This window comes from Aquarana catesbeiana, linkage group LG07 (genome assembly GCF_042186555.1).
Source record: "Aquarana catesbeiana isolate 2022-GZ linkage group LG07, ASM4218655v1, whole genome shotgun sequence".
Taxonomy (NCBI): domain Eukaryota; kingdom Metazoa; phylum Chordata; class Amphibia; order Anura; family Ranidae; genus Aquarana; species Aquarana catesbeiana.
Window position 1 is genome coordinate 76,335,114 of NC_133330.1, and position 24,629 is coordinate 76,359,742.

The following is a 24,629-nucleotide window of genomic DNA, read 5'->3' on the forward strand; positions in this document are numbered from 1 at the left end:
TCTCCTTTGCTTTTATATGCATTTTTACATTGGAGTTAAGCCATCCAGGATGTTTGTTCGCTCTTTTAAATTTATTACCCAATGGGATACATTGGCTAATGCCCTTATTTAATATGCTCTTAAAGCAAACCCATCTCTCCTCCGTATTCTTTGTTCCTAATATTTTATCCCAATTTATGCCTTTTAGCAAGGTTTGTAGTTGCATCAAGATGTATCCTTGAATCTTGTTCTGGTGACAACTGTAAAATGTTGGCTCTCCAACACTTTTTGCTTTGATGACAGCAGTGGCCAGGACAAAAAAGGATTAATCTACCTAGCGAGGATAAAAGTGAAAAAACAGACATGCTCTAATCCTTCCCTAGTCTATCCAAAATAAAAAATACAATATTTTGCTTTGTTGTTCACTTTAATAATAAACAAACAAAAAAAAGCCTTTATTTTATATTATTAAGCATGAGCGGTGAACTGCAGGTACATAGAACAATCAATCTAAAATAGATTTCATAACTTACATGTAGCCTAATCAAGGAAAAGTAGTAACTGACAGGTTGTTAAAGATTCCTCTTAATTTGAGTTCTTTGTCTTGATATTTGCTTCTACAATAATCTGGAAAACACCTACATTTGCTAATCATTGTGAATTTCTTTGCTTGTAATCCTCACTGATCATTCCTGATATTTCTCTCTGAAACCTATTGTTTTCATCCCGAGACTGTAAAACCCTTTAAATAAACCTTTAATGGTGTTGTGCCATCACCTACTAATTTATCAGAGTTCTAACATTATTATTGGCCTATGGTACATATCTATTTATAGGTTGTATTCTTAGAAAGCAATTCAATGACCTGGTAAATCAAAAACTGCAAGAAAAGAAAGTAGTTCAAAGTAGAAATCTATCTATCTTTGGACTTATTTCATGCTTTGGATGGTCATCAGTTGCCTTGTGTGTGACCCAAAAACTGAACACCCAATTTGTCAATAAGAAGCAAAAGTAGGAAACGACTTCTTTACAATTTTTCAGTTTGTTCTATTTTTTTTAAGCAACAGAGATGCATTGTGTCCAAGTTCCAGCACTCACCATTGTTGTCCCAAATAAATAAATAAATAAAAATCTTAAATATCCAAGAATATACAGTACAAAGTTTAAAAACCTTGTTGGTGTCTTTCAGCTGAACTCAGCCTTAAACATAAAGATTCTGACTAAGATTGGATAATGCTGAACCACGTCAACCAGGTTTTTAATTTTTGCACTGTATCTTACTGAATATTTAATAAAAATACAGGTTTTTTTTTATTTTGGAAAACAATGGTGAGTGCTGGAACTTTAAGACTGAAACAGCACAAGCAGAGATGTAGCCTATGCACCCAACCACAGTTGCCTGGACAAAGAAGCAGAATTTGCGCAGCATTAACTTACAGCTGTGTGAACAAAATTAATTTATCCCAGATGTATACATCTTTATTAAAATGGTTCATTGTAATATTATTATTATATTATTATTATTATTATACGCGATTTATATAGCGCCAACAGTTTACTCAGCGCTTTACAATGTATAGGGGGGACAACACAATTACAGTACCGTGTAATACAAAAGGTACAGGAGGGCCCTGTTCGTAGAGCTTACATTCTAAAGGGAGGGGGTGGTGGTATAAAAGGTAATAGCTGCAGAGAATGATTTGATGGGGGTGGCTCAGGGACAGTTGTTATGTGGGCATGGGATAGGCTTCCCTGAATAAATGAGTTTTAATATTATTACAAATGTATTGATATTAGAAGAATGATCATTGATAGAGCTGTTTGTTAAAGACTGAACAACAGGGGATTGGCACCCGAGGAGGGGGAGGAACGAGTTGATAAACGGGCTGTTTGGCAAAAATTTAAAAATTCCTGGAGATACCTAGAGGATATCTTAAGTGTAGAGTGAGGAACTTGAAATACAGGAGAGACTGGCAGGAGTTACTATGAAGGCTAATTTTTCTATAGCCATTTGCAGGAGGGGGGGGGGGTAGGGAGGGGTAGGGGGGTGGGACTTAGGGAGGTTGGATTATTGTGATAAAGTTTGTAATGTGGATTTATGTTTATATGGTTGGGGTTGTATTAATAACATATTAAATAAAGAATTAAAAAAATAAATAAATAAATAAAGGCTGAATATAAGGAATTCTACCCACATTGTTGTCAGGGCCATGCATAAGCAGCTCAAAGGCCTTGGTATTCAAGGTATGAGTGCTTACCAAAGGGTTATTTTGTATTTCTCTTGCATTTTTTGCATCTATTTTGCAAAAACGTAACATTTGATAATGCATGCTAATCAGTAGAGATTTTCTTCGCAGTTACTCAAAATTGAATGTGCTACTTTTGTTTGCATAAAACTTTATTTTTATTTGAACTGCATATTTGTATTTATAATCAAATCTTAGCTATTTGCATGGTATGTACGTAAAGGGGTTCCTGCTGCTTTATTGGATTACTGTAGAAGGGCTCGTTCTTCCCATTACTGTGGGCTTCTTATCCCTGACTGCTTACCTCTGGGACCCATACCTCTTTGACTGTGTGGGAGCCAGTGAAGATCCTGCTTTTATTTGTGTAATGGCAGCAAGAGATTTCTCACCACTATGATACCACTGCTCTTTTGTGAAGGTACTATATTTTGGCATTAGGTCAGGCCCTGATAAACAAGTATAGAGCAACCTTATTAGGAATAGTAATGTCATGAGGATGGGTTCTGCTAGAACAATTCCTGGCACCCTCTGTAAGTAAATAGAAGCAGGATATTGGGTCTGATTGACCGTCCCTCATAATTGGTAACAGAAAATAAGCTGGTGAGGGGTCCAATGGACCTCTTTAATAGTTCACAGATGAGTGGCTTAGTTAGCCTGGGTGAATCATCAATCCAGGCCACATATTGCAATATAGGCTTATCTAGTGCGTATTTATATTTGTGAGAATTCACTCATCCTTGTTACAAAGTCGAATAGTGGTGCGACTGCCCCCGATGGATGTTTCCTAGTGTAGAATTAGTTTTATTTCTGAATCTAGACACCTTCATTATGGTCTTGTGAAAGAGGGCACAAGAGGAACACAGACTGCTGTGTGAGAAACCAGAAGGGGATGCCATCCTTCATTATCTATCACATTGAAATCAACAACTCTTACCATATCAATTGATGCTTTTCCTTGCAAATACTGCCATTATTGATTTTTTTTTCAGGACCCGGTCTCGCTTTTATCGCTTACCCAAAAGCTGTCACCATGATGCCTTTGGCCCCATTATGGGCAGCCTTGTTTTTCATGATGCTCATTTTCCTGGGACTTGACAGTCAGGTAAAAAATTCAAAATGTTTGCATTGTTTAAATAATGTATTTATTTTTTTTAATTTGTGATGTATATGCAGTAGTATTTAATCTGACAACAGTGGCTACATTCTCTAAATTCTCTAGCTATACTAATGATTTTTTTATTTTATTATATATTGCATTATTGCCGATACTACACATATGAATATAGATCTCCTTATAGGGTGAATCCATCACTAGTACGGATGCACTGATCCAATTTTTAAATCGGCGAATACAAGTACCAATACTTTTGGTCAAGTACGCACCAATACCGAGTACTGATACCTTTGCGGTGCAATTTGAGCCCATACAAAATTAGTGCCCACAAATCGCACAGCAAAGAATTTCAAGCAATTTGAATAGGAATGTATACGATTTCCTCCACCACTCCTGTGTGAACCCAGTATAAAAAGGGAAGCGCCATCTAGATGGTCCTCCACCAAGCTGACATCACTTCCGCCTTATACCCACAGGAGTCCCGGAAAGGGATCTAGTGCAGCAATGGGCAGTTTATTAAAAATGTTATAACAACTCACAATAAAGTACATAGCTCGTCAAATCCAAATCTGTATAGTGTCCCTGTCCTGAAGATGATAAAAAAAGACGGTTAAATGTGGTGCTCACAGGGCTGGAGGAGAATTCCTCCACTAAGCTGATATCACCTCCTCCCATACCCACAGGGTTCCCTGAAATTCTCCAGCCCTGTAAGCACCACAGGCGGCTGTGATTTTCTATCATCGGCGGGATGGGGACACTTTGCAGGTTTGGATTTGACAAGATATGTATATTAATGTGAGTTGTTATAACATTTTTATGAGTATGAGGGCAAATACTTGGTATCGGTATCGGTGCAACCCTAATCACTAGGGTCACTATTTCTGTTATATTAGCTACTTTACATATAATACCTAATGAGAACCTTCAGTTGGGTTGGGCTTTGTTTTTCAATATTCATTAGCTTTATAGTACATATCTTCCAGGCGGTGCTCTGCTATTAGTTGTGTATTAATTATCATTTAGAGCAAATACTTGGTATTGGTATCGGTGCAACCCTAATCACTAGGGTCACTATTTCTGTTATATTAGCTACTTTACATATAATACCTAATGAGAATCTTCAGTTGGGTTGGGCCTTGTTTTTCAATATTCATTAGCTTTATAGCACATATCTTCCAGGCGGTGCTCTGCTATTAGTCGTGTATTAATTATCATTTAACATTGAATTGTTTCATTTTTTTTCTACTCTGTTATCATGGCTTGTTTCTATTAAGGTCTTTCTTGTTCTAAATTCACTTTAAAAAAAATCAGCACAAGGGATGGTACTTACATGTCATGGTTGAAATCCTCTGTCCTCTGCTCCTCTCCCATAACCCGCAGCTGTAATCTTCTGATGCTGGAAAGGTTAACACTGCTGAGTTACTTGTCACAGGAATGTGCTGACTATGCTATCTCTATCCACCCTCTCTACCATTCATAGAAGCTGTACTATAGCTTCCATTCATGAAAAGCCTTCAATAAAAGGAGGAGGAGAACCTTTAATTCATCCATTCAGGTGAGCTCATCAGTCTGCTGCTTTTCTTTTCAATGTCCAATCACAGACTGGAAAAAGTCCAAGACATGTAAATGTGATTGAACTGCAGCAGAAAATACCAAAAATGAACATTTCAATCTGACATCACCATTATACTTGAGCGAGTTATACTAAGATAAATTGGTGCACATTAAGTGTCCATGAATACTGGGCTCAAAAAAACACCAGTTCCCTTGGCAGAAAAAAAAACTTATAAAGAGCATATCTGTACAAGCGTTTATTTTTTCTGCTAAAAAATGCCTCTCAAAAATGCAATGCAGAAGGATTTTTTTATTTTTGCTTCTAAACACTGGGTTTAAAATATGCCTCTAAACCAGCCATTTTCAACCAGGGTGCCCAGGATGCCCAGGATGCCTTGAGATTTCTTCAGGGGTGCCTTGGCAAAATGTCTAAAAATTCCCCCAAAAGTGTATAAAAGCCAGTGGGTAGGGATAAGCTTCGAGCTCGAGTCAAACTCATGTTCGACTCGAACATCAGCTGTTCGCCAGTTCGCCAAACAGAACAATTTGGGGTGTTCGCCGCAAATTCGAAAGCCGCGGAACACCCTTTAAAAGTCTATGGGAGAAATCAAAAGTGCTAATTTTAAAGGCTTATATGCATGATATTGTCATAAAAAAGTATTTGGGGACCTGGGCCCTGCCCCAGGGGACATGGATCAATGCAAAAAAAGTTTTAAAAACGGACGTTTTTTCGGGAGCAGTGATTTTAATAATGCTTAAAGTGAAACAATAAAAGTGTAATATTCCTTTAAATTTCGTACCTAGGGGGTGTCTATAGTATGCCTGTTTCCCATGTTTAGAACAGTCTGACAGCAAAATGACATTTCAAAGGAAAAAAAGTCATTTAAAACTACTCTCGGCTATTAATGAATTGCCGGTCCGACAATACACATAAAAGTTCATTGATAAAAACTGCATGGGAATTCCCCACAGGGGAACCCCGAACCAAAATTTAAAAAAAAAAATGACGTGGGGGGTCCCCCTAAATTCCATACCAGGCCCTTCAGGTCTGGTATGGATATTAAGGGGAACCCCAGCCAAAATTAAAAAAAAAAAAATGGCATGGGGTCCCCCTCAAAATCTATACTAGACCCTTTAGGTCTGGTATGGATTTTAAGGGGAACCCCACGCCAAAATTTTTTTAAAAAATGGCGTGGGGTCCCCCAAAAAATCCATACCAGACCCTTATCTGAGCACGCAACCTGGCAGGCCACAGGAAAAGAGGGGGGGACGAGAGAGCGCCCCCCCTCCTGAACCATTCCAGGCCACATGCCCTCAAAATTGGGAGGGTGCTTTGGGGTAGCCCCCCAAAACACCTTGTCCCCATGTTGATGGGGACAAGGGCCTCATCCCTACAACCCTTGCCCGGTGGTTGTGGGGGTCTGCGGGCGGGGGGCTTATTGGAATCTGGAAGCCCCCTTTAACAAGGGGACCCCCAGATCCCGGTCCTGTGTGAAATGGTAAGGGGGTACAAAAGTACCCCTACCATTTCACAAAAAAACTGTTAAAAATGTTAACAATTACAAGAGACAGTTTTTGACAATTCCTTTATTTAAATGCTTCTTCTTTCTTCTATCTTCTATCGTCTATCTTCCTTCGGTTTCTTCCTCCATCTTCTTCTGGTTCTTCTGGTTCTTCCTCCGGTGCTCTCATCCGGCACCTTCCTCCGCGGCGTCTTCTTCCCTTCTTCTCCTCAGGCCGCTCCGCATCCATGATGGCATGGAGGGAGGCTCCCACTGTGTGACGCTTCTCCTCTTCTGACGGTTCTTAAATAACGGGGGGCGGGGCCACCCGTTATGTAACCCCGCCCCCTTCTGATGTCAAGGGGAATGCCACAGGGAAGTCCCTGTCAAGTCGCCATGCGTCAGAGGGGGGCGGGGTAACTGGGTGGCTCCGCCCCCCGTTATTTAAGAACCGTCAGAAGAGGAGAAGCGTCACACAGTGGGAGCCTCCCTCCATGCCATCATGGATGCGGAGCGGTCCGAGGAGAAGAAGGGAAGAAGACGCCGCGGAGGAAGATGCCAGACGAGAACACCAGAGGAAGAACCAGAAGAACCAGAAGAAGATGGAGGAAGAAACCGTAGGAAGATAGAAGAAAGAAGATAGAAGAAAGAAGAAGCATTTAAATAAAGGAATTGTCAAAAACTGTCTCTTGTCATTTTTAACATTTTTGCCAGTTTTGTTGTAAAATGGTAGGCCCTTACCATTTCACACAGGGGGGAGGGCCAGGATCTGGGGGTCCCCTTGTTAAAGGGGGCTTCCAGATTCTGATAAGCCACCCACCTGCAGACCCCCACAACCACCGGGCAAGGGTTGTGGGGATGAGGCCCTTGTCCCCATCAACATGGGGACAAGGTGTTTTGGGGGGCTACCCCAAAGCACCCTCCCAATGTTGAGGGCATGTGGCCTGGTACGGTTCAGGAGGGGGGCGCTCTCTCGTCCCCCCTCTTTTCCTGCGGCCTGCCAGGTTGCGTGCTCGGATAAGGGTCTGGTATGGATTTTTGGGGGGACCCCACGCCATTTTTTTTTTAAATTTTGGTGCGGGGTTCCCCTTAAAATCCATACCAGACCTGAAGGGTCTGGTATAGATTTTGAGGGGGACCCCACGCCATTTTTTAAAAAATTTTGGCCGGGGTTCCCCTTAATATCCATACCAGACCTGAAGGGCCTGGTATGGAATTTAGGGTTCCCCCATGTCATTTTTTTTTCAATTTTGGTTCGGGGTTCCCCTGTGGGGAATTCCCATGCCGTTTTTATCAATGAACTTTTATGTATATTGTCGGACCGGCAATTCATTAATAGCCGCGAGTAGTTTTACATGACTTTTTTTCCTTTGAAATGTCATTTTGCTGTCAGACTGTTCTAAACACGGAAACATGCACCCCTTTACAGGCATACTATAGACACCCCCCAGGTATGAAATTTAAAGGAATATTACACTTTTATTGTTTCACTGTAAGCATTATTAAAATCACTGCTCCCGAAAAACAGCCGTTTTTAAAACTTTTTTTTGCATTGATCCATGTTCCCTGGGGCAGGACCCAGGTCCCCAAACACTTTTTATGACAATAACTTGCATATAAGCCTTTAAAATTAGCACTTTTGATTATTCATGTTCGTGTCCCATAGACTTTAACGGTGTTCGTGTGTTCGAACAATTTTTTTGCCTGTTCGCAAGTTCTGGTGCGAACCGAACAGGGGGGTGTTCGGCTCATCCCTACCAGTGGGTGGATGAAACCTGCCTTTTAGTTACACAAAGCTACAGGTTTTATTTGTACACCATTACAACCTTCTCGCTGCCAACCTGCTAGCGACCAATGACATCATCAGTTGATAAGGAGGATGTCAGTTGTCTGCATATCATCCTTGTTTGACTCTCCCTTGCCTCTCTCCATCAGCTTTGGGGTCACATTAGGTAGGTGATGAAGAAAAACTGAGGGAGAAGAGAAACATAGCCTGTACCAGTTTGCAAAAGAGTATTTGCTTTGGAAGAATAAATCACCTCTAACACTGGGTGTCCTATGTGTATTGATGTTGCTGCATTATGTAAAACTATTAGAATAGTTTTTACATTTTAGAATGGGGTGCCTTAAGACATAATTTTGGAGGGTCCTTCAAAATTGTCAATAATTTTAAAATGTGCCTTGACTGAAAAAAGCTTGAGAAACACTGGTCTAAACGTCCTTGTGTGCATTGACACAGGATAACACTGAGCTGCTTCTACAGGCAAAACACAAAGCTCCTGTAGAAGCAATGTTTTTAAGCCCAGCGTGCATGGACCCTTCAAACAACCCCTAAGCACTTTTTTTAATTGTGAAATTTTGTCAACTTTGCTATTTAGGAATTATGAATATTGTTGGATATTAATAGTGCAATCTTTATGCTTGCAGTTTGTGTGTGTAGAGAGCTTGGTAACTGCTGTGGTGGACATGTATCCAAAGATTTTCCGAAGAGGTTACAGACGAGAATTGTTAATCTTAGCACTTTCCATTGTATCCTACCTTCTTGGCCTCATAATGTTAACTGAGGTAAGATTATTTAAAAGGGTGCCTTTTTCAGTATTGTTCCAGTTTCTTCCAATTCACATTGCAGTAGAATATTCTGTAACATTTAATAAGCTGTTGTCTTTAACAAATAATAGTTCAGTTAAGTGTAAGATCATGTAGACTATAGCTGGCAATACACATTTCAACCTAATTACAATCTTTCTACTACAATTTTTACGTTGACCAAAACTCTATAATGTGAGGGCCTGTGTAAACAATACATTCAATTTGTACGCATTCAAGCAGTCTCCTACACATAGTTTTTTACACACACACACATACATCATAGGTTGAACTGAATGGACTGGTGTCTTTTTTCAACCTCACCAACTATGTAACATAGTAATCAGTTTATCAAAATATTCACCCAAGATGCATGCAGCTTTCACCCAAGTTCCACATTTTGAGAAATGTGTGAATCTTGGGTAAAAATTGTGTAATTGTTGCTTTAAAAATTTGATAACAAGCCCAATAATTGTGTGATGTAGTGACGCCACTTCCGACAGGCCAGTATGTCTCCCAGGCCACGCCCCATGATGTGTTTTGCTCCATCCTCTTGGCTTATTCATAGAGGTCCATAATAAACTCCATAATTGGTAGTAGTTCTCAAAAAAATTGTGCAATCAGGTTGTAGTGTGATCAGTTTAAGAGACATATACAGAAAGTGGTGAATGATAAATGATAAATGTGCTGATCATTCATTGCTTTTCAGCTAGGTGTCAGGGGTTCTGCAAACACATAGTTACATAGTTAGTGAAAAATACGCAAGGCCATCTAGTTCAACCAATAGAAGAAAAAAACAAAAAATACATAAATATATATATATATATAATATCCTATACCCACAGTTGATTTAGAGGAAGGCAAAAAAAAAAACAGCAAAGCATGATCCAATTTGCTCCAGCAGGTGAAAAAATTCCTTCCTGATCCCCCACGAGGCAAAGGAAATAATCCAGGCCTTTCTTAAAACAATCTACTGAACTGGCCATGACCAGCTCTTGAGGGAGTCTATTCCGCATTTTAACAGCTTTTACTGTGAAGAAGCCTTTTCATAGTTTGAGATTAAATCTCTTTTCCTCCAGACTTAAAGAGTGCCCCCTTGTCCTCTGTGATGACCTTAAAGTAAATAACTCAACACCAAGTTCACTATATGGACCACCTATGTATTTATACATGTTGATCATTTCCCCCCTAATCTCCTCTTCTCAGGAGAGAGTAAATTCAATTCAACTTGTTCCTCATAGATGAGGTTACATAGATACAGTGAAGCCAACTTCTTCTTACTATATATATATATATATATATATATATACAGTGGGGACGGAAAGTATTCAGACCCCCTTAAATTTTTCACTCTTTGTTATATTGCAGCCATTTGCTAAAATCATTTAAGTTCATTTTTTTTCCCCTCATTAATGTACACACAGCACCCCATATTGACAGAAAAACACAGAATTATTGACATTTTTGCAGATTTATTAAAAAGAAAAACTGAAATATCACATGGTCCTAAGTATTCAGACCCTTTGCTGTGACACTCATATATTTAACTCAGGTGCTGTCCATTTCTTCTGATCATCCTTGAGATGGTCCTACACCTTCATTTGAGTCCAGCTGTGTTTGATTATACTGATTGGACTTGATTAGGAAAGCCACACACCTGTCTATATAAGACCTTACAGCTCACAGTGCATGTCAGAGCAAATGAGAATCATGAGGTCAAAGGAACTGCCTGAAGAGCTCAGAGACAGAATTGTGGCAAGGCACAAATCTGGCCAAGGTTACAAAAAAAAATTCTGCTGCACTTAAGGTTCCTAAGAGCACAGTGGCCTCCATAATCCTTAAATGGAAGACGTTTGGGATGACCAGAACCCTTCCTAGAACTGGCCATCTGGCCAAACTGAGCTATCGGGGGAGAAGAGCCTTGGTGAAAGAGGTAAAGAAGAACCCAAAGATCACTGTGGCTGAGCTCCAGAGATGCAGTCGGGAGATGGGAGAAAGTTGTAGAAAGTCAACCATCACTGCAGCCCTCCACCAGTCAGGGCTTTATGGCTGAGTGGCCTGATGGAAGCCTTTCCTCAGTGCAAGACACATGAAAGCTAAAAAACACCTGAAGGACTCCAAGATGGTGAGAAATACTTTGGTATTCTCTGGTCTGATGAGACCAAGATAGAACTTTTTTGTCTTAATTCTAAGGGGTATGTGTGGAAAAAAACAGGCACTGCTTATCACCTGTCCAATACAGTCCCAACAGTGAAGCATGGTGGTGGCAGCATCACGCTGTTGGGGCATTTTTCAGCTGCACAGTCACGGAGTTGTTGTGAAACCACTCCTTTGTTATTTTAGCTGTGTGCTTAGGGTCATTGTCTTGTTGAAAGGTAAACCTACGGCCCAGTCTGAGGTCCTGAGCACTCTGGAGAAGGTTTTCGTCCAGGACATCCCTGTACTTGGCCGCTTTCATCTTTCCCTCGATTGCAACCAGTCGTCCTGTCCCTGCAGCTGAAAAACACCCCCACAGCATGATGCTACCACCACCATGCTTCACTGTTGAGACTGTATTGGACAGGTGATAAGCAGTGCCTGTTTTTTTCCACACATACCGCTTAGAATTAAGGCCAAAAAGTTCTATCTTGGTCTCATCAGACCAAAGAATCTTATTTCTCACCATCTTGGAGTCCTTCAGTTGTTTTTTAGCAAACTCCATGCTGGCTTTCATGTGTCTTGCACTGAGGAGAGGCTTCCGTCGGGCCACTCTGCCATAAAGCCCTGACTGGTGGAGGGATGCAGTGATGGTTGACTTTCTACAACTTTCTCCCATCTCCCAACTGCATCTCAGAAGCTCAGCCAGAATGATCTTTGGGTTCTTCTTTACCTCTCTTACCAAGGCTCTTCTCCCCCGTTAGCTCAATTTGGCTGGACGGCCAGCTCTAGGAAGGGTTCTGGTTGTCCCAAACATCTTCCATTTAAGGATTATGGAGGCCACTGTGCTCTTAGGTACCTTAAGTGCAGCAGAATTTTTTTTTTTTGTAACCTTGGCCAGATCTGTGCCTTGCCACAATCCTGTCTCTGAGCTCCCCAGGCAGTTCCTTTGACCACATGATTCTCATTTGCTCTGACATGCACTGTGAGCTGTAAGGTCTTATATAGATAGATGTGTGGCTTTCCTAATCAATTCTGTGTTTTTCTGTCAATATGAAGTGCTCTGTGTACATTAATGAGGAAAAAAATTAACTTAAATGATTTTAGCAAATGGCTGCAATATAACAAAGAGTGAAAAATTTAAGGGGGTCTGAATACTTTCCCTCCCCACTGTGTATATGTGTATGTGTATATATATATATATATATATATATATATATATATATATATATGTGTATATGTATATGTATATATATATATATATACATATACATATACATATATATACATATATATATATATATATATATATATATATATATATATATATATATATATATATATATATATAAAATGCAGTCATGACGAGGGGTGATTTGGGGTGTAACATGTAACAACTGACTCCCTTATATAAACATTTAAGAATGGATTGACTTGAAGGGATAGTAACAACAATTTGCATACGTAATCTTTTTTCTTTTCTTTGTTTTAAGGGAGGAATGTATGTCTTCCAGCTTTTTGACTCATATGCAGCCAGTGGAATGTGTCTCCTGTTTGTTGCAGTGTTTGAATGTATCTGTATAGGGTGGGTTTATGGTAAGTAAATGTGGCATCTGCATCAAATTGACATAATATACTGTATCAATCAGTTCTCCTATTTGTTCTGCCTGTCACAGGGGAATAAATATAGAACAAATGATGGATTTAAAAGAAATGTGTAGTGGTATTCTACATACTGTATTTTTGTCAGTTGTGAGTTAACCACTTGACCTCCGGAAGATTTACCCCCCTTCATGACCAGGCCCTTTTTTGCGAAACAGCATTGCGCTACTTTAACTGACAATTGTGCGGCCATACAATGCTGTACCCAAATAAAAGGGATATCCTTTTTCCCCACAAATAGAGCTTTCTTTTGGTGGCATTTGATCACCTCTGTGTTTTTTATCTTTTGCGCTAGACACAAAAAAAGACAGACAAAAAAAAAAAAACAATAATTTTTACTTTCTGCTATAAAAGCCTATCCAATAAGATAAATTGAAAACACAGAATGTATTCATAAATGTAGGCAAATATGTATTCTGCTACATATTTCTGGTGAAAAAAAATCTCAAATAGGGGAAAATGTATTGGTTTGCATAAAAGTTATAACGTCTATAAACTATGAAATATTTTTATTTATTTGAATTTTTTACTAGTAATGGCAGTGATTAGCAACTTATAGCGGGACTGTGATATTGTGGTGGATATTCTGACACTAACTGAGACTTTTGACACTTTTTGAGGACCAGTGACAGTAATACAGTGATAAATGCTAAAAAAATGAACTGTCACTGTACTAATGACACTGGCTGGGAAATGGTTGACATCAGGGGCAATCAAAGGGTTAACTGTGTGCCTAGCCTGTATTTTACTATATTGTGTGAGGTGCTTTTACTGATGGAAGAGATGGAATTGTGCAGGGAAACAAATTCCAGCCCTTCCCTCCTGTCAGAATAGCGATCTGCCTTGTTTACATAGGCAGATTGCTGTTCTGTCTCTCTGCCTAACCATCAATAGGTGCCGGAGAACATCACAGCGGAAGCAAGCCGCTGGCAGTGCGCATGTGGGCCCCCTACCTGGAAGAGTCGGACCACATATATATATATAGACAAAAACGGTGCTTAAACAGGGCCCTCTAATACACCACTCAGCGCCAGGACAGGATGCTGTCTCAAATGCAAAAACAATTGATAAAATATAGATATATAAAAGTACCTCCCAATTTACTAGTACGCAAAAGGTGCAGAGTCACAAAGCGGAAAAAGCAGCCGTTTAAAGATATTATATAAAATATGATAAACAGTGGTATAAAATAATCTTAAAACAGACTAAAAAATCACACTAAACGGCGCTAATGTTGAGCAAAATAAACATGTGGCCAACTACACATGAAAACAGTCCATTTTTTAAAAAGTGGTGAAAAGTTCAGAAAGTGATTCAGAGAGTTTTCAACTGGTGATCATGAACAAACGTCACAGCGTGCACCTCCACCGATCAGTCCAAATTCCACCCCATGTGATCACACTCCCCACAGGGGGTTAAACTCACCAGAGCTAAAATAATAATGAGCCTCCAAGAAAAGAAGACACATCCATGCCACAAGCTGCTGCTAACACCACTCCGGAGGGATCCCAGATGCTCAGGGCTCAGTTTCCTTACATCTTGCTGGCTTCCCTGCAATGATTGGATGTTTTCTTGGTTGTGCAGGAGGACTTGGCAGAGCTGGGAGACGTGATAACGGGTTTTTTATTGTAGCTGAGTCCACGTTTCGGCTACACGTAAGGCATTTACGTGGATTAGTTAGATGATCTCAGTCCAGCAGCGTGGTGAGCCTTCTCCTCCCGCCGCCTTCTCTTCCTTCCCGCCGAAGGCGGTGGGAGGAGAAGGCTCACCACGCTGCTGGACTGAGATCATCTAACTAATCCACATAAATGCCTTACATGTAGCCGAAACGTGGACACAACTACAATAAAAAACCCGTTATCACGTCTCCCAGCTCTGCCAAGTCCTCCTGCACAACCAAGAAAACATCCGATCATTGCAGGGAAGCCAGCAAGATGTAACGAAACTGAGCCCTGAGCATCTGGGATCCCTCCGGAGTGGTGTTAGCAGCAGCTTGTGGCATGGATGTGTCTTCTTTTCTTGGAGGCTCATTATTATTTTAGCTCTGGTGAGTTTAACCCCCTGTGGGGAGTGTGATCACACGGGGTGGAATTTGGACTGATCGGTGGATCTTAAAACAGACTAAAAAATCACACTAAACAGCGCTAATGTTGAGCAAAATAAACATGTGGCCAACTACACATGAAAACAGTCCATTTTTTAAAAAGTGGTGAAAAGTTCAGAAAGTGATTCAGAGAGTTTTCAACTGGTGATCATGAACAAACGTCACAGCGTGCACCTCCACCGATCAGTCCAAATTCCACTCTGTGTGATCACACTCCCCACAGGGGGTTAAACTCACCAGAGCTAAAATAATAATGAGCCTCCAAGAAAAGAAGACACATCCATGCCACAAGCTGCTGCTAACACCACTCCGGAGGGATCCCAGATGCTCAGGGCTCAGTTTCCTTACATCTTGCTGGCTTCCCTGCAATGATTGGATGTTTTCTTGGTTGTGCAGGAGGACTTGGCAGAGCTGGGAGACGTGATAACGGGTTTTTTATTGTAGTTGAGTCCACGTTTCGGCTACACGTAAGGCATTTACGTGGATTAGTTAGATGATCTCAGTCCAGCAGCGTGGTGAGCCTTCTCCTCCCGCCGCCTTCTCTTCCTTCCTGGCGAAGGCGGTGGGAGGAGAAGGCTCACCACGCTGCTGGACTGAGATCATCTAACTAATCCACATAAATGCCTTACGTGTAGCCGAAACGTGGACACAACTACAATAAAAAACCCGTTATCACGCCTCCCAGCTCTGCCAAGTCCTCCTGCACAACCAAGAAAACATCCGATCATTGCAGGGAAGCCAGCAAGATGTAACGAAACTGAGCCCTGAGCATCTGGGATCCCTCCGGAGTGGTGTTAGCAGCAGCTTGTGGCATGGATGTGTCTTCTTTTCTTGGAGGCTCATTATTATTTTAGCTCTGGTGAGTTTAACCCCCTGTGGGGAGTGTGATCACACGGGGTGGAATTTGGACTGATCGGTGGAGGTGCACGCTGTGACGTTTGTTCATGATCACCAGTTGAAAACTCTCTGAATCACTTTCTGAACTTTTCACCACTTTTTAAAAAATGGACTGTTTTCATGTGTAGTTGGCCACATGTTTATTTTGCTCAACATTAGCGCTGTTTAGTGCGATTTTTTAGTCTGTTTTAAGATTATTTTATACCACTGTTTATCATATATATATATATATATATATATATATATATATATATATATATACTGTATACGTGATCCGGCGAACAGTTGCCACCCTGTAGCAGTAAAACTGCTATAGGGCAGACCTTAAGTGGTTAAATATGAAATATTGAATATTATTATGTAGTCTTCTATTCAGCCAGTGAGTGGCGCTCTACTTCTTCTTTTCATATGTAAAGTATAGTACTCAGTTATGAATGAAGCTTTTGCTTACAGAACTCAATGATTCATCACAGCAGTGCCTCATCCCTTACCAGAGGTCTTAGGCTGGCAAATTTAGAAACAATTCCTGATGAACTGGCTGAAATTCAAGATATGGGTGGCCCTGCAAGCACCACCTGGCTCAATAAACTTGATTTAAAAATCTACTGAGCCGGGTGAAAAATGATCAGCAAAACAGTGATTGCAGCACCACTGTACTACTGTAACCTATAAAATAAAATGAAAAATATAAGTGCAGCGCTATTAATCTATCATGTGAAATATCCAGTGATTTCAAATTATATTCGAAATAAATATAATAAATAAATATAATAATGTGTTCAATTAAAGTTCATATGCTGAAACTTTTCTGCGTTGAATTATTGTGACCTCTCAAACCGGCTTTATTACTCGTTATTCCTGATAGGATATGGCTCCACATTCATGTAACAATTTATAGATGATACATAGTGCTCTCCGTTTGCAACATTTATTAAAGTGTCCCAATTAAAAAAAACACTTACAAGATATTCAGTTAAAACCAGCTCTGCATAGTCCTGCTCACCACTGTGGCTGCATGACCTCACGGGCTTGGCTCTTCCCTTATACACGCGTATCGCCCTCTGATTGGGCTTTCTCAATTGAGAATTTAATTGGGGAATTTTAATAAATGTTGCAAATGGAGAGCACTATGTATCCTCTATTTATTGTTGCATAAATGTGGAGCCATATCCTATCAGGAATACCCAGTAATAACACTGGTGTGGAGGAAGGAGAAAAGCAGTGGGGCAGTATATAAGAGAGCTCTTTCTTGCGATCCCCCTGGGAGGCTACTGATTGGAAAGTGGATACAGAGTAGCTGGTCGGATGTGGAAGAGATGAGACCATAGCTGAAAGAAAGAAAGGAATTGTTTTGAGTCTTTCTGACTCATGTATGAGGTAAGCAGGTATAACGGCTGGTAAAGGTGTTCACATAATCTGCTGAAGACACGATTTGCACAGTGGTGGATGAGATATGAATTGAGAAGTCACAATAATTGAGAAGTCACAATAATTCAACGCAGAAAAGTTTCAGCATATGAACTTTAATTGAACACATTATTATATTTATTTATTTATTTGAATATAATTTGATATCACTGATTTCACATGAAAGATTAATAGCGCTATTTTTCATTTTATTTTATATGTTGTATGGTGAGGTGAATTCACTGGAAGTATACAGCAGCTGTGGAGTACTAATTAGTATACTTTATAGTTTATTTATAGCCCATAACACTTTAGGTAGGTGGTGCTAATTGTCTTTTATACACTACTACTGTAACCACTGTTCTGGTTACCATTAGTCTGAGGGTTCAACTAGACAAAGGTAACCTCAAAGCAAGTTGCTTCTGCTTTACCGTCTCTTTAACTAACCTATAGTACTCTGAGATTCCTTTTCATGTATTAAGTATCTATTTGTAAAGTAAAGCTTGTAGATATAATAAAGCCTAAAGGAAACAAAATCAGTACAAGGGACATGACTTACTATCAGTACAATGTGTTCCTTATACTGCTGGCTCCTGCTTTAGTTGAAATGTCCCATCCTCCAATTGAGGAGGTGGGTGGAAAGGGCGGGCATATGCACCACCCTTCATGAGTGCATATGCCAGGTTCCTCTGCTAAACTACCCCCCCCCCCTTTTCCTGCAACAGAAGATTAAGGGGTGGAATTGGGGGAGGAACATTTCAACAAAAGCAGGAGCCAGCAGCACAAGGGACACATTACATTCATAGTAAGTCATGTATCTTCTGCCGCTGCTGTTTTCTTTTTTTTGTAATTAGACTAATGCCGCATACACACAATCGGAATATCCGACAGAAAGAGTCCAATGGGTGCTCTTCATCGTATATTCTGACCGTCTGTCGAAAATTCAGACGGACTTATATAGAGAACATGTTCTATTTTATTCCAATGGAACAAATTACTTTTGGAAAAAACGCTTGTCTGTATGCTGTTCCAACGCACCAAAAACGATGCATGCTCTGAAGCAAGTACAAGACGGAAGCTATTGGCTACTGGCTATTGAACTTCCGTTTTCTAGTCCCGTTGTACATGTTGTACGTCACCGCGTTCTGGACGGTCGGAATTTGATGTGACGTGTGTATGCAAGACAGATTGAGCGGAATTCCGTCGGAACTCCATCGGAAAAACCTTCAGAGTTTATTCTGACGACAAAACCGGTCGTGTGTACAGGGCATTAGGCTTTAAAATTAAAACAGTTTAAAAGCAGATAAACCTAAAGAGTATTTCCCCTTTTGCAACCAAATTAGGATAACACCTTTTTATATTTGTTACATGTTCCCATTCACATATCACAACTTACGAAGGAATATACATTTCTGCGTACCTTTTAAATGCTCGTTTCTGAAATCTCCAGGACTGAAAATCCTGATTAGCTTTCCTTTCCATGTAATGTTTAGGAGGGGGACTGTGAAGTGAATGTTTATCCTAATTAACCCTGTCTGTACTGTGCTGGCGGATCTCATTATCAGTTGTAAACTAGTTTTGAACATTGCCAGCCCTAACAAATAGTTAAAGATTTAGAACAGAGGTCTCCAAACTTTCTAAACAAAGGGCCAGTTTACTGTCCTTCAGACTTTAGGGGGGGGGGGGCAGACTGTTGCCAGCATGAATAGAACATTTTCTGGCATCAGTGGGAGTAAAAAGTACCCCACCCTTGGTATTAGTGGGAGGAATAAGCCTGCATTGTTGATGTCAGTGAAAGAAATGGTACCCCATTGTTGATGTCAGTGGCAGGACTAATGCTCCATTTCTGGTGTCAGGGGGCAGAATAGTGTCTCATATCAGTGGGATGACTAGTGCCCCAAGGGCCAGATAAAGGCAGGCAAAGGGCTGCATCTGCCCCCCGGGCCGCAGTTTGGAGACCCCTGATCTAGAAGCTGGGCCTGTTGGTCAATGGGAACAGAATTACTGTGAAATTGTCCAGAGGAGCTTGCAGTCTGCCTAAATGGCTGCTCAAAACAAACATCCAAAAGGAAATTTTTTTTACTACTTTCAGGTATGCTATGTTAATAGGAACACATAACAAAACATACATTGACGTTTTCTCAAATTTAACTGCAAGAGTGGGCATGCACTTTAAAAAAACTAAAATAAATTTGATACAAATGCATTAACGAAAAATGCACCCAACTCTGTTCACAGGTTTCAACTAATACTGCAAGTGCTAATGACATCTATTCACATTTCCAAATTAATCCCTTATAAAGTTTGAAGAATTGGAAAGAATTGGAAATTCTTATATAGCTCCTTTCTCTCACTAGCTATGACTTTAGAAGAATTGGGCAGACACCTTGTGTTTTGATAGGGTGAAGAGAAGGAATAGAGAGTGGTACCTTGGTTCAAAGTTAGATCTAGCCTATTGCTAAAATGCCATTAAAATGCCCCAGCAGAGATTTTGATAGAGTAGTGATTTAGTGGCAGTGGGAGGAACCACTGTGTGACAGAGACTCATTATTATAGCACATTAATTGTCCTGTTATAATTGCATACTCAAACAAAGCACCCAGTAGACAATATCAGGAGCTTGTCAGGAATGATTCGGGTTTTTGGTACTTTTGTGAAAAAATTGGCACTTACTGCTTATATATGCTTGTTGTTGTTAGTGCTATCTTTGCCACTTTCCTTGTGGGTGGAGGTATCTCTGGAATATAATATCCCAGTGCCCTTTTGACTGCCCCGCTGCTTTCTAAATTAAAATTACATTATTTTGTAAATGGGTGGCTGCTTCCTAAAACAATGACAGCAATGATGTGTGTACATTTTTTTTGTTATTTCACTTGACAGCATAAGCAGGAAAATAAGGGTTTGATTGACTGAGATACTGAAGCTTGCTGCACGACTTAACTGCAACAAATATCATTGTTGTCACTACATCCTAAAACCCAAAGATATATGTGTGCATGCAATAGGTCTCTTATGTAAAACCATGGGAGATGTCAGTCAAATGGATTAACAAAAAAATGATTAAGGTCAGTCACATTTTGAGAAATGATTTGGATGTCAGATTCTTAATCAGTATCTCTAACAAAATCCTTTTTTATGGGAAGGGTTCTCTATCAAGTTTTTTTTTAGTCTGTTTTTCTACTGGAGAGATTCACCCCTCTATTGGTACTGGTGACCACTGTCACCAAAAACGAAAGTAAGGGATATCTACATTTTTAGAGTTGTTCCCAATACTAGAGGTGAGAGAAAATCTTTCTGTTCTGCTGATAACTGTCTTATGCTCCATTCACACCTATGCTGCTTGGCGTGTGTTTTTGTTTGTTTAGGTGTGTTGCATTTAGGACAGCCCAGTCAATTCAATGCATGCGACATACATACAAATGAAGTGCGGGCACCTTTATTTTTAATCGCATCACATTACAATGCAGTACAATAAGTTACCATGCATTGCATTGCAATTCAGCACAAGTGCGTTGGCTGGTGCATTTGGGGGGCTATTGAGAATGAATGCCAGTGCACTTACCAGATCATGGCATGTTTTTATGGGTTTTTTTTAATGTTTTTATGTGTCGCATAAGTGTGAACATGGCCATATAGGTGAATTACCTTTACTTTGATATTTTCTCAAACTTGTGTTTCTAGGACTAAAGAAATGGGGGATTAACCCACCCCATACACTAATATAATCGACCTACTCTAATCTAAAACTTAAAAAACATAAAACATAAAACATTAGGTTATACTGTAACAATTTAACTGTACAGGGCTGTGGCACCATACTTTGTCTTCTTTAAAGCGTTTGTTAACCCCCCCCCAAAAAAAATCAGATCCTGTTTCCTTAAAGCATGTTATACAGCCCAGTGCTTGTGCTGTGTAATTTGGCCCCCTGTATACCCTAAAAAACCTGGCTAATCCTACCTGGCTATACCCTCCCCTCTGCAAACTGACCATGATAATCATGGCTGCTGAGTCCTGACACCGTGGTCAGTTTGCGTGATTCCGTCATCCGCAGCCTGCTCTCTGCAGCTCTCCTGTGTCTCTCCTCTGTCCTCCTCCCCCCTCCCTGCTCTTACCAGCGCCCGCCCCCCCCCCGCTACTGTTGCTCTCATATCGGCTTTTATATTCTCTTTTCCCCTCTGTACCATAATAACATGTGTGCCAGTGTAATGTAAAAAATCTGCTGATATAAGATGTACCTGTATAAGCTCCACTCCCAGCGCTCAGATGATTGTCGGCGCTCTCTCTCTCTCCTCTCTCCCCCTCCTCCCTAGCTGACGTCAGCGGTAGGGCTCGGCCCCGCCCACTGCAGCTGTGAGCCAGAGAGAAAAGAGAGGAATCAGCTGGAGCTTATATCGGCACAGATCGGTAGATTTTTTACATTACACAGGCACAGGGACACATCTTATTTTGGTACAGAGGGATAAGACCATTTAGTAGAAGTGGGTTAACAACCACTTTAAGCATTTAAGCAACTGATCAGCAAGCATGCAGATTGAGAAAAGTAACATACAGATAACAGTGAGCATCGTCACCATCTATAACTGTAATGAAGGGTGATTACCATTTTTTCTATAACTGAGTGAGTGCAGTCTCTGCTGCACTTGGATTGGGACTGATGATGGCACTTAGTAACATATTGATGAATTATAGAGCACCAGTGCACTGTGAACAAAATTGTGTTGACATGTTGTGTCTGGTGACACATCTGTTGAGTTGACTGTGGAAAAGGCCAGGCAGGTATATGGGAAGAAGGAAGGTTATGCATGGCAGTATGTGGTGGCCTGACAAAACTCAGCAAGAAATAAAAATGGTGCAACTATCGTGCAACTATCGTGCAACTATCTACAAAATGATTAGTTTATGAACTGCTGCTGGCAGACAAAGACTGTGATGATTGACAGACTGACAAACACTAATGGACAGACCTTGGGGTGAATTTTCAGGTGAAATAAGATTGCAGTCTAGGTACATAAAGTTATATCTGACTTGGGAAGCACCACTGGGGTAAGACTTCAATCAACAGTAATATGAACTGAAGAAATACAATAAAAACTTAAGAACAATGGAGTATATGTTAATGTTAGAATGCAATCTTTACATAATGTATAGTGCCGCTGACTGCTATATTTTTTTTTTTCATAGAGAGGTGTATTATAGATCAAATAACATTGAATGGTTACTATAATTTGGCTGCAATTCATGAATTTATTCTACATTTGCAGGAAGCAATCGGTTCTACGACAACATTGAAGATATGATTGGTCATCGTCCTTTTGTTTTAATTAAATGGTGTTGGATGTTCTTCACTCCTGGAATTTGTGCTGTAAGATTACAATCTTTTTAAACACTAAACCATCCCATTTTAACCTTTTTAACCTTTTTAACATGGATGAATCTTTGAAACAATTTTCCAGTATTGGGGTACCCTTGGTAATAATTATTATATCCATAGCTCAAAAAAAATGAGTGTAATAGTCAGAAGGAAATTTTTCTTTACATCTAATAAAATAATCCCCATTATTTGTGCCACTCTCTCTCTCTCATCACTAATTACTTTTGGAGAGACATGTCCACTATGTGTGGGTATAAAATTATTTTTTGGTACATCTCCTTAAAATGAGTACATGTACATAACTCGCTATTGCATACAAATATCTCCAAGTCTAAAAAGTTAACAAAATGTGCATCATAATATGTTGTGAACCTAATGCCCTTATCAGTTTTTTTATCATTCTTAAAACAAATCATTCTGTGTTCCTTTCCAAATGAATAATTATCACTTATATATTCATACCAACATACTAACTGTTGGGGAATTCTATCAAAAATATTTTCAGCCCCCTAGACCGACACAAAATATGTTAGCAAGGCTGGGTGCAAATTTAGCTCCCATTTCAACTACCGATAATTGTAAAAAAATTGGCCACCAAACTCAACATAATTATAAATTAAACAGAACTGTAAACAATCAGTAATATATTTTTGTTGCTCAATGGTTAAACCAGATCTATCTGCTTCAATTTTTTGTTGGAATTTACACATCTCCATGATTGATAATGTTATACAAAGAGGACATATCACTAGATCCTTATATATAATCTTCAAAGTTGTATATTATGTTTTGTATCCCTAAGGTAAAATTCAGTATCTCTAACCAATGTCTGTAAGAAAAAATTAAAATATTCTCCCAAACAGTAAAGACATTTTTACCACTAATTATAGGGCTTCCTAGAGGATATTCCTTGTCCTTATGCACCTCCAGGAGAGTAAATTACTAGCACCCTATACATAGTGGGTACCAAGTATCTAGCTTCTTAGTTGCATATAATATGTGACTGTTTACCTTTGTCTATTAATACTTTCAATTTGTTCAAAAATAGGAAGGGTCAGAGTTCAAAATCTTGTAAATCTGATCATCTGATAATGGTCATTCTTTAAATGAACCTGTATTATTTAATATCACCATCCCTCCACCTTTATCAGCTGGAGGAATTATGATATATCTCCTTATTTTTGCAATCTTTTTACACTTTTCTTTATGTAAGAGGCATTATAAAGGTGGTTTACACTGCTGCCCTGTGGCCAAACCGAAGCACGGCATTGTAAAACTGCCCTAACATCTTTCCTTATCCACTTTTTTTTATATAATCTAGAACCATGCATTTAAACACCTAATGATTATTTAATAAATTAGGATTTAAGATCTATCGTGTAACCCACTTGGTACTACTCGGTGTTGTGCACTTATATTACCATATACAACTTCTAAAGGTTGTTTGGCAGAAGAATACTGTACTTCTCAACATTTAACTTGTGTATATAATTATGGACATCAAAATGTGCCTGAAATTTATTAAGACCCTTCTTGGGAAATGTTTTAATCCTCATCATATTCTTGTTTCTGCCTAAAACAATGAGGCTTGTGAATACGGTTCTTCATATTGTCATTGGAAAATCTATTGTGTAATAGTGTCAAACTATCAACCCTTTTATGCCACAATTCTCCCTATTATAAGGAAGTCTGCCCTTTCTCATATGGTGTCCAGCTTTTTGCCAACCCTTGGGCATGATCTGACATCTTGCATCTGGTATATCCAATGACCTATGTTTAGGAGAATCAGACCTCTGGATAATTTACCCCCTTTCAATAACAGGCCATTTTTTGTGATACAGAACTGGGTTACTTTATCTAACAATTGTGCGGTCATATAATGCTGTACCCAAATAAAATGTATGTCATTTTTTTCCGCACAAATAGAGCTTTATTTTGATGGTATTTGATCATTACTGCGTTTGTTATTTTTTGTTCTATGAACAAAAAAAGCTGACAATTTTGAAAAAAACAAAGCAATATTTTTTACTTGCTGCTATAAAACATATCCAATCAAATTCATTCATAAATT

At 39.6% G+C, this 24,629-nt stretch overlaps 1 protein-coding gene across 2 annotated transcripts in view; it reads left to right on the forward strand.

The window, feature by feature from the left end:
- SLC6A11 (solute carrier family 6 member 11) overlaps positions 1-24,629 on the forward strand; it is a 473,797-nt gene that overhangs the window by 405,564 nt on the left and 43,604 nt on the right. For both annotated transcript variants that reach the window (XM_073592347.1, XM_073592348.1), the window contains 4 exons: positions 3,215-3,327; positions 8,823-8,960; positions 12,611-12,713; positions 22,449-22,549. In XM_073592347.1, coding sequence (XP_073448448.1) covers positions 3,215-3,327; positions 8,823-8,960; positions 12,611-12,713; positions 22,449-22,549 — 455 coding nt within the window. The remainder of the gene's footprint in view (positions 1-3,214; positions 3,328-8,822; positions 8,961-12,610; positions 12,714-22,448; positions 22,550-24,629) is intronic.